At 40.8% G+C, this 10,863-nt stretch overlaps 2 protein-coding genes across 5 annotated transcripts in view; both read left to right on the top strand.

Moving 5' to 3' along the window:
* The window catches only part of LOC115420456 (ras-related and estrogen-regulated growth inhibitor-like protein), a 15,357-nt gene extending 14,024 nt beyond the window's left edge, over positions 1 to 1,333 (top strand). The window contains exon 5 of the mRNA XM_030135700.1: positions 26 to 1,333. Within this exon, the coding sequence (XP_029991560.1) occupies positions 26 to 311 (286 nt within the window). The 3' untranslated portion in view covers positions 312 to 1,333. The remainder of the gene's footprint in view (positions 1 to 25) is intronic.
* Positions 1,334 to 5,390: 4,057 nt separating this feature from the next.
* ric3b (RIC3 acetylcholine receptor chaperone b) lies at positions 5,391 to 10,631 on the top strand. Of its 4 annotated transcripts, none has more exons than XM_030137242.1 (7): positions 5,391 to 5,604; positions 6,876 to 7,114; positions 7,215 to 7,293; positions 7,492 to 7,585; positions 7,983 to 8,116; positions 9,284 to 9,384; positions 9,466 to 10,631. In XM_030137242.1, exons 1-7 carry the CDS (start codon positions 5,487 to 5,489, stop codon positions 10,165 to 10,167), a joined length of 1,467 nt encoding a protein of 488 aa, XP_029993102.1. In that variant the 5' UTR covers positions 5,391 to 5,486; the 3' UTR covers positions 10,168 to 10,631. The 4 variants fall into 4 exon arrangements, with proteins under 4 accessions (XP_029993102.1, XP_029993101.1, XP_029993100.1 ...); XM_030137241.1 differs by having other exon boundaries at positions 9,284 to 9,430; positions 9,473 to 10,631; XM_030137240.1 differs by having other exon boundaries at positions 9,284 to 9,451; positions 9,494 to 10,631.
* Positions 10,632 to 10,863: the final 232 nt, after the last annotated feature.

The following is a 10,863-nucleotide window of genomic DNA, read 5'->3' as shown; positions in this document are numbered from 1 at the left end:
GTGAACGCTGTTGTTTGTTTTTCAGGGAGGTGGAGGTTCCTGTGGTTCTTGTGGGTAATAAACAGGACCTGTGCCACGTCCGGCAGGTTCTGGAGGACGAGGGTCTCTGCTTGGCCCAGGAGTACCACTGTCACTTCCAGGAAGTCTCAGCGGCCGAGAGCTACCAGGACATCGCCAACCTGTTCACCCAGCTCATCCGCCAAGTGATGGAGCACCTGAAGTACCGCGCAGACCGCCGCCGCTACAGCGGGTCCAAGTCCATGGCCAAACTCATCAACAACATGTTCGGCAAAAGGAGGAAGTCAGTGTGACGGGAGTAATCTGCCAAGAGGTTTGGATAAAGGGAAACAGCATGAGGTCAATGGAAAGTACAGAGAAAGGAGCAGTCGACCTGAACGGACCCAGACCCTCATTCTGAAGGTCCTCCGAAAAGTCTACGTCAGAGCCAGAGCAGTGTGTTCACACCTGGACGATCTGAGGTCCTTCATTAACTGAAACCATCTGTCTGTTGTTCACAGTTCACAGGTAAACGGGAAAAACGAATCTATGCAAAAGACACTGAGACTGAAAAGGCAAATACACAAAGACACCACATACAACGACTGAAAAGAAGGTGAAAGGAGGGCTGGACCATAGGGTGATACGGTGAAAACAGGCAGAGTTATGGACAATTCATGATGTTTTCAAGATAAAACTACGTGAAAACTACATAGAAGGCAAAAAAATAACAACTATATAATAAAAAATCAATAAAAAAGTTAATTAGGCCTGATCTGTTATTCATATTACTGTATTATTATTATTATTATTATTATTATTATTATTAATTTATAACTGTAAAATGAATTAGTGTATTTGTACAAATTAAAAATAAAGAAAATCTAATAAAAATCAGATGAAGATGAAAAAAGATAAGGACACATCTGTAATCTGTGATTTTCTATTTTTTAGTTCCTATTGAGCGCTTTATGAAAAATTAATAAATAAATAAATTAATTAATAAATAAAAAAATAAAATAATAATAATAATAATAATAATAATAATAATAATAAAACCTTGTTTTTATTCAATAAAGCATGTCCATTGAAACAGTACCAACACAAAACAGGTGTAAACGGAGACAAATCACAGAGAAAATGTGTTTTCTTCTGTTTCTAACATCTGACTGAACTTAATGTTGATTATTTTCAGTCTAATGTTTTTAGTTTAATAGTTTTCATGTTCACATTCTATTAATATGACAGGAAGTTGTGTCGGCTTACACACAAACAGCCACCTGAAACATCCTTCTATGTCCTACTTTTATACTTTGAAGACATTTCAGAACCTAGACTTTTTTTTTTTTTCTTTCTTTTTTATTAGCGATGTTAACAAGACAATGTGGACAGAAAAACAACAACAACAACAACAACAACAACAACAACAACACATAAACAAAGGGAAACTCAAACAAATAAACAAACAAACCAAAAACAACAACAATGACAGAGTATTGACAAATGACAACATCATATCACAGTGAAAAAAATCATAAATGTAAATAGCAACTAAACAGTATAGCTTGGTTAGGTGTGATAGGGAAAAGGAGAAGAGGGGGGTGTGAATGAAAGAGAGAAAGAGAGAGGGGGGAGTGAGGGGGAAATAAGAATTGTTGTAATAATACAATAATATATCATAACAATACCAGTAGTCTAATTTGCTAGTATTATTGTGGCGGTGGTAGCGGCAGAGGCAGTCACAATACAACGAGTTCAATAATTGAATATTTGTAATAATGTATTTGTGTATATATATATATATATATATATATATATATATATATATATATATATATATATATATATATATATTTGTATGGGGGGGGCAGCATGCAGAACCCGAGGAGGGGAGGACGCCATCAACCCCCCCCCACAACCACCAGCAGCACAGCCACAGCCCAAGGACCAGACCAGCCATGGCCAATTAAAGGGTATTCCTCCTACCCCCCCACTTTTCTTTTTTTTGTTGTTGTTGTTGTTGTTTTTGAATGTAGACCTCGTCCACTCCACAGCTGGACCACTCTCAGACCATTTAATTTCCATTTTTAATTTTAATTTTTCTTACACAAGAGATAGGGGTGGATGCCTTGGAGCCAGTGACCTCCCACTGCCCTCGCCAAAGACCGTCTTTGTCCAGAACCTAGACTTTAAACTGAGGTACAGAGGGAGTACTGGTACTTGTACCACAGTATCTGTACTTCTGCAGGAAACTATATGAAGACTTTCACCACCTACTGTTTTGGTGTTTTTATTGTCACTTTAAATTGTTTTTTCATGTATATAATTTGATTTTCCTTTAAAAGCCATCATTTTTGTTGATAAATGATGCACTGTCATGTTACAAATCATATAAATAATAAGCACAATAATATTGTATTTATTCAGTACAATATAAAACTAAAGTCATTTTAGTTAAGGGCATGAACTCATCCTGTTACGACACCATGATGCTCAAAGCAGAAGTGTACCAGACATTTACAAAAACACCTTCATGTATGCAGCGTTGTGTAAAGAATGTTCCTTCTGTAAATACTGTAAAAACATCAGCTGTTCCAGAGGAAATTAAAGCCAAACATTGCTTTATGTTGTGTTCGTTCTGGTGAAAAGCCTGTTTCTTTTTGAGCTTAGTTTTAATGAGACCAGCGTGAGAGGAGGCATTTCTTCAGAAAAGAGGAATTTCCTGTGTGTAACTGCTAAAAATAGTTGGTTTCGCTACACGAGAAGTGAGAAATGATCCTTATTACACTGCAAACACAGACCTATTCACAATATGACCAGTAGATGGCAGCACAGGAATCCAAACATCTGGTGTCACTGTACCTTTAAAAACATATGCATCTGCTTTATATCAGATAAAAAGACAGTTTTTCGATCATCTTAAAAATGCTTCAAATAACCAGGCAATACTTTATCATATCTGATTATAGTTACAACACAAATACTTAACCCTTTCATGCACACTGGTCACTCCAGTGGTCAGTTCTTCTCCAGCTGTTCTCTTGTATATTCATGGGTTTTGTTGTTTTAGTTCATATCAGCCAACACAGTGGACGCTTATGCATCATCCCATAAACTGCCATTACTGTAACTTTATGTTCTTGATAAACCTGATCTGCAGTAACATGTTTTAGTGTAAATCAATTGTTATTTGTTAGACAAAAAGTTTTTTTTTTTTGCATATTACCTCCATGAGTAATAACTAGCAGTAGAATATGTTAAAATGTGAGAAAACATCAGATTAGTAGGACTAAAATCTTTTCATTTGTTTTTATCTCACTTTCTGATATTGGGTTTTAAACACGTTTCTTTACTTCAAAAATTAAACGCATGGACATTTTTGTAACTTCATTTAAAAAAAAAAACTCAATTGCTTTTTTTTTCATGCCTAAGGGGGGGATAAAAACAAGAAGAAAGAAAAAAATCTTGACTATGGTTGTCATAATTCATGCATGAAAGGGTTAAAGAACACAAGAAAAGAAGGAAGGAATCATGGAAAAGAAGCAAAGAGAACTTTTCTTCTGTCTTTCTGTGCTTTGACCTCTGACCTTTCAGGTGACACAGTGTCCTGTTCATAAACTGTTCTGAATGTCAACGACTTCAAACCAACCAGAGGTAAACTGTCAGTTCTCTGGTTTCCACTGTGAATAAAACCATCTGCATCTGCACAGAACCACCAGAAAAAAGTCAAAAAGAAAAGTTTGACCCCCGTCAGTTTTATCTGTGAACTAAACCAGACATTTAATAATCACTGCCAAAAAGTTTAAATAAGAATTTAATACGATACAAGGTTCGAAAACTGGAAATAAACAGAAGATGATCAGCGAGTGCAGAGTTAAAATACACATATGTTCACATCAACACGTCATCGAATCCTGTTTTTACAGTGAAGATACTTGAACATGTTTTCATTTAATAACAAAGTTTATTAAAAGAGAAAAGGAACGATAAAAACACTGAAGAACTACAACAAATATCTATATAACCTGAAGTTTGGAATTAATTTGTTTTTCTAATGTGAATGTGAATATATATAAATAATGGGCTTTTAGAAAAGAAAAGAATTAAGCCTGGTATATCATTTATATAATACGGAAATATTTACAGTAGAAATGTAAGTAAAATACAATAAAAACATTCAATAAAATGTGTAATTAGGCCTGATATAATATTCATATTAATGTATATCATGTTGTAAATTATTATCACTATTATTTTTTTTTATTACACATTAATTTATAACTATAAGAATGTGAAATAAATTAGACAGTGTATTTGTATAGAAAAAAAATTAAAGAAAATCAAATAAAAATCGACATCAATAGATCTACATATATGTAGATCCGGTATGTATAGATCCAGTATGTATAGATCCAGTATGTGTAGATCCAGTAAGTGTAGATCCAGTATGTGTAGATCCAGGATTTATAGATCCAGTATGTGTAGATCCAATATGCATAGATCCAGTATGCATAGCTCCAGTATGCATAGAACCAGTATGTGTAGGTCCAGTATTTATGGATCCAGTATGTATAGATCCAGTATATGTAGATCCAGTATGCATAAATCCAGTATTTATGGTTCCAGTATGTATAGATCCAGTATGTATAGATCCAGTATGCATAGATCCAGTATGTGTAGATCCAGTATGCATAGATCCAGTATGTGTAGATCCAGTATGCATAAATCCAGTATTTATGGATCCAGTATGCATAGATCCAGTATGTATAGATCCAGTATGCATAGATCCAGTATGTATAGATCCAGTGTGCATAGATCCAGTATGTATAGATCCAGTGTGCATAGATCCAGTGTGTATAGATCCAGTATGCATAGATCCAGTATGTATAGATCCAGTGTGCATAGATCCAGTGTGTATAGATCCAGTATGCATAGATCCAGTGTGCATAGATCCAGTATGTATAGATCCAGTATGCATAGATCCAGTATGCATAGATCCAGTGTGCATAGATCCAGTGTGCATAGATCCAGTATGTATAGATCCAGTGTGCATAGATCCAGTATGCATAGATCCAGTGTGCATAGATCCAGTATGCATAGATCCAGTATGTATAGATCCAGTATGCATAGATCCAGTATGCATAGATCCAGTGTGCATAGATCCAGTATGTATAGATCCAGTGTGCATAGATCCAGTGTGTATAGATCCAGTATGCATAGATCCAGTATGCATAGATCCAGTGTGCATAGATCCAGTGTGCATAGATCCAGTGTGTATAGATCCAGTATGCATAGATCCAGTATTACCTGCTATGTGTGTGTGCTCCGCGCGCTCCTCTGTCACCCCCTCCCGTCATCCTCCGCGGCTGCAGCTCCGGTCACTTCCGGTGTGGTCTTCCGTCGGAGGCTGCGGACAGTCGGTGAGGTGCAGCGGGGTTTTCGTGGTTCTGCGTTGGGCGGCTCGGTTCCGCTCGGTTCCGCTCGGTGTCATGGCCATGTCCGCGTTCCAGAAGGTCACCCTGGTCACGTGCCTCGTGCTGTGCGTGGCGCTGCTGCTTCCCAAGATGCTCCTGTCCCGCGGGAGGAAGGATGCGGAGCGGCCGGAGGGTGAGTCCTGCACCCGGGGACAGCGGGGAGGGGGGTGGGGGGTCAGCGGTGGACCCGAGCTCGGACCGGCCCGAGTCTCGGTGGGACTCACGGACCGGGTTAGTGTTACGGTTCTGTTTTTAACGGAAACACGGAACCGGTTTGCATCAGCTGCAGTTCCATGGATGGCCGTTGGGGGCGACAAACCTTCAGCTGCAGTAATGACATAAAGCACAGGTGTCAGACTCATTTGAGGTCAGGGGACACATTCTGCCCAGTGTAATCTCAAGTAGGCCAGACCAGTAAAATTAAAGCAAAATAACCTAGAAATAATGACAATTCCAACTTTTTTCTTTGTTTCAGTTCCAAACAACTTCATCTAATTTTGAAAGTACTTACTTTTATAAACTATCCAAACAAATAGATGTGAATAACCTGAAAAAACTGAAATTTCTTAAGAAAAAAAAGTGTAATTTTAACAATATTATGCCTCAACTATTATGTTGTGGATTGGATCTACAAAGACACTAAACACTTAGTAGCAGGCAGAAAATTTTAAAAATTGTTCTTAATTTTCTTTAGACATTACAGGTTGCTCATATTTGCTCAGGTTATTCACATTTTATTGTTACAGGATAGTTTGTAAATGTACATATTTTCATAATTTAATGTCATTTTTTGCACTAAAACAAAGAAAAAACATTAAAGTTGTCATTATTTATAGGCATAATGTAATTTTTTTTTTCCAAATCAAACCGTGACGAAAATATGGAGTCATTAGTTTTTGTGGGTTATTATTTTACTTGAGATCAAATTGGTCTGTATGTGGAAAATGAGTTCGACAGCCTTGACAGTGGAATTTTTGCACTTTGCAGATTCATCCCACAGGCCAGATTGGAACCTTTGGCGGGCCACATTTGGCATGTTTGAGACCCCTGACATAAAGGATCCATTTCAGTCAGTTCTGTGACCTTTGACCTGCTCCGCATTTACCTAAAATTAATCACATGTTGCAAATAACTGGTAACTTATATATGTACTTAGATAATGATGTAATACTACACTATAATAAAGTAATAATATTCAAAAATGAAGTAATAATACACAACAATTAAGTAATACTACACATGAGCAGGTCAGATTCATACAAATGTACTGAAGCGTTTGTTCACTGTTCATGTGTCGTCACAGTAACAGTAGAAATAACAACCTTGAGTGAACGTTCAGTGATCATCCTCCATCTCTGGTCTTTAAAGTCCTCTTCCTCCTCCTCCTCTTCCTCGCCTCTGCAGGTGCAGGTCGCTTCCCTCCCATGATGCACCGTCAGATGGCCCCAGAGGGGCGGGGCCAGAGGGGGGCGGGGTCTGGATTCTCCAGGGCTCACAACTCTGAGGCCATCGCCAGAGTCAAAGGATCTGGGAGCGGAACCGGGACCGGAGCCGGAACCGGAGGCAAATCCAACCTGGCGGGTCAGATCATCCCCGTGTACGGCTTTGGGATCTTACTCTACATCCTCTACATCCTGTTCAAGGTGAAGCAGACAAAGAACCCAACACTTCCTCTGTTTGAGGTTTATCCAGTTGAATCCACTGGGTTTAGTTGAGGTTTTAATGAGTCTGTGTCGTTGTCAGATCACGTCTAAAGGCAGCAGTAAACCAGCAGAGGGCAGGACTCCATCAACGCGCACCGAAAACATGAAGAGGAAAATCAGTGAGTTCATCTTCATCATCATCTTCATCATTGTTCTTCTACGTTCCATTGACATCCTGTAGATGAGTCTGAGTCGGGTTATGTCAGTTTGATGTTCAGGGTTGAAGATCTGAGAGTACAGGACCAGGTCAAACCCCCTCACCTTTGACCTCCTGACCTTTGACCCCTTGACCTTATGTCTCTGTGTTTCCATGGTAGCCGACTACGAGCTGGCCCAGCTACAGGAGAAGCTCCGTGAAACAGAGCTGGTGATGGAGAACATCGTCTCCAATGCTCACCACAGTCCAGACAGGTGAGATCATCCACCATAAGCCCCGCCTCTGCTTTCCACTCAGCTCACTGGTTGGCTCACAAAGTCACATGGTCAGAAGAACCTGGAGATGAGGGTGGGGGCTGGGCTTAAAATACAAATTAAAGATCAGCATGTTTGTTGTCTGGTTCTGAAATCAATAATCAATACCAGTTATAAGTTGTTTTACTGACTCACAGGACTGATTTAAAACATGTAATACTTTAAAAAGTTTGTGAATGTACAAGGTGCACCTGAACGCATCGTGCATTGCTGTTACTGCAGTAAAAGAACACATGCTGTCTTCATCCTTCGGGGGCTGATGGGGGCTTGGGCAGCCAGACGGGGCCAGTGGGCCGCCCATTGACCACCATTTTGCCACTGTTTGTTGTGTTTGCAGACTGAAGGGCGTGACGCTGGATCAGGAGGAGAGTCTCCTCCTCCAGCTGACGGAGATCACCCGGGTGATGCAGGAGGGGCAGCTGGTGGACGCCGTGGCACCACAGAAGAAGAAAGGCCACGACCAATGGGAAGGTACACATCTAACTCCTCCTCTTTTATACATCCAGGCAGGTTCAGGTGCAGTTCAGGTCCAGAAACACAAACTGGCTCTGAACAGTGTGTAATACCGCTGACAGCCTCTAGGTGCTGCTCCATCAGCCCCTTTTCCACCACTTTAACGTTAACGTTACTGTGGATTTTGAAAATCCTTGGTGCGTTTCCACCTAAATTACCCAATAAAAAACTTTCTCTCAACCCTAAACTTTCCCTGATTTAAGTTCCTAGTAGGTGGGACCTGGATTGGACTTTTCAGATTCTTGAATGCTTGTGGGCGGGGCTGTGTGTTGAAGAACGCTGATTGGTGGAACCCACTGTCAGCATTCCACACTTCCATTCACCCTCCATGTTTAATCCAGTGGTGTCTGCGAACGGGTTTATTCCATTCCCACCAGATTCACTTGGTTTGTGTTTGGATCAATTAGAAAATGGAACAAAAGAAGAGAAACTATAATGAGGTTCTTTCACAGAATTCACTTTTTAGTGTATTCAGATGGACACAGATTATTAATATTAATCTGTGTTCATCTGAATACACTCTGGATAATAAGTCTGGACATTGAACAATGAATTTACAGAATATGATTGAAAGGAATTCAGCAGGACTTAAAGTTGATGACCGAGTCTGATCTGAATAAATTTAACAGAACTTTGATGTGGAAACAAAAACCACACAGATTAACAGGAATTCATTTACCAGAGAAATAACTACCTGGTAATAAAAGTTCCTGGGAATGTTGGTGGAAAAGGGTCCTTTAATCCAGACTCAGCTGTGTTTGTCCAGGACTTGTTCTGGTCTGACCGGTTCTATTTGGACCTTCTCCTCAGTGACCTGGTCCATGTTTCCAGTATAAGGCCTGACATCATCTTGATTGACAGGTGTGATTGATGAAGTTTAGTTTAAACTGAGTCAGTCATGAACTCTTCTACTTCTGTAGCTCCACCCCTTTTGTCCAAATATGGTCACGTCTGGCTTCAGAAGCCAACGGGGTGACGACTAAACCACAAACCCAGAGCTTCATAACATCAGTTCAGAAACAGATGGGTGACCTCATACAAACCCAACCCTTGGTTTGGAAAATGCAGAAGCAGCTGCAGGTGATTGGAGACGTTTATCTGATGTGGATGTTTCCTTTTGTTCAGATTATCCTGAGGAGCCTCGTCCATACTGGGAACATTCACACTGCTGCTGCCAACACAGTCAGCAGGACCAGTCAGAGTCCACCACGGAGAGGACGCAAGGGGACGGCGCCGATGGGGTGCAGGCTGGCACCGATGGGGCGGAGAGCAGCGCAGAGGGGGCGGAGACTGGTGCAGAGGGGGCAGAGACAGGTGCAGAGGGGGCGGAGACAGGCGCAGAAGATGCAATGTCTGGAGGACAGATGGACGAGGATGATAGTACAGATGCTGAGAAGACAGAGTCTGAGATTACATCAGGACCTGTGGACAAACATGAACAAGAGGAGGGAGGGGGGAAACAGAGGGTCCAGGAGGAGGATCGGAGGGTCCAGGAGAAGGATCTGAAGGTCCAGGAGGAGGATCTGAGGGTCCAGGAGGAGGATCTGAGGGTCCAGGAGGAGGATCTGAAGGTCCAGGAGGAGGATCGGAGGGTCCAAGAGGAGGATTGGAGGGTCCAGGTGAAGGATCTGAAGGTCCAGGAGGAGGATCTGAGGGTCCAGGAAGAGGATCGGAGGGTCCAGGAGGAGGATCCGAGAATCCAGGAGCAGGATCCGATGGTCCAGGAGGAGGATCGGAGGGTCCAGAAGGAGGATCTGAGGGCCCAGGAGGAGGATCTGAGGGTCCAGGAGGAGGATCTGAGGGTCCAGGAGGACGATCTGAGGGTCCAGGAGGACGATCTGAGGGTCCAGGAGGAGGATCAGAGGGTCCAGGAGGAGGATCAGAGGGTCCAGGAATCAGATCTGGCCGGAGTCCTGCAGGACGTGGTCAAACCAGCCCAGACAGAATCATCCATCAGTCATGTGAGGCGAAGGAACAGACGAAGGAGAACCAAGAAAGACCTGAACTGAACCAGAACCAGGGTTTCAGAATGACCTATTTGGACGTTCAGAGGCTCTGTAGTTACCGTGGAAACACTGTCATCTTCTACAACATTGATTCACCAGTAAAATCCATGGAGTTGGATCAATGACAGTGGATGGACACACTGGGTTTAAGTTCAAATAATGAAAAATTTGACTGGAACAGTCACTTTTCCTTCAGTTTTGTCTGTTTTAACATAATCTTTGAATTTACTCTGAGCTTTAATGAATATCTACATCATCCCCTGGTTTACGCTGAAAAAAGTAAAATGTAGAGAATATTATAATAAATCACTTATTAAAGTTTAAATGTAGATTCGCCATAAAAACAGTTTTAGGTTTTAAAGGGTTAATTGATAATTTTGAGTCATTTTGGTTGAAGATCTGATTCCATCTTTGATGTATTTATTGGTCTTTTTTTCTTTGATAGTAACTGATTATGAGTATTTATGGATAAAATTCTCGATTACTCGTTAACATAATTGTTTAAAACCCTCATGTTTCATTGTTTTCGAAGGTTCAGTCCACTGAAATGGAGAATTGATGACCATTTGGTTTTACAGATAACAGGTGTGAAGTGGCTGTTTTTTGGTTGAAAACTACCAAATGTTATTGACTTCAATACATCTGAACTGTTTGCATTGAGATTTTCCATATTTATTTATTTATTTTGTAAATTTGTCA

This window comes from Sphaeramia orbicularis, chromosome 6 (genome assembly GCF_902148855.1).
Source record: "Sphaeramia orbicularis chromosome 6, fSphaOr1.1, whole genome shotgun sequence".
Lineage (NCBI taxonomy): Eukaryota > Metazoa > Chordata > Actinopteri > Kurtiformes > Apogonidae > Sphaeramia > Sphaeramia orbicularis.
This window is presented reverse-complemented; position numbering and strand designations above follow the sequence as displayed.

Bases quoted from the DNA above. Each gene is read 5' to 3' on its own strand.
- ric3b (XM_030137239.1), top strand. From the start codon at position 5,487: ATGGCCATGTCCGCGTTCCAGAAGGTCACCCTGGTCACGTGCCTCGTG. The intron at 7,586-7,982 runs GTGAGATCATCC...TTGTGTTTGCAG, and splicing joins GCTCACCACAGTCCAGACAG to ACTGAAGGGCGTGACGCTGG. The intron at 8,117-9,283 runs GTACACATCTAA...CCTTTTGTTCAG, and splicing joins AGGCCACGACCAATGGGAAG to ATTATCCTGAGGAGCCTCGT.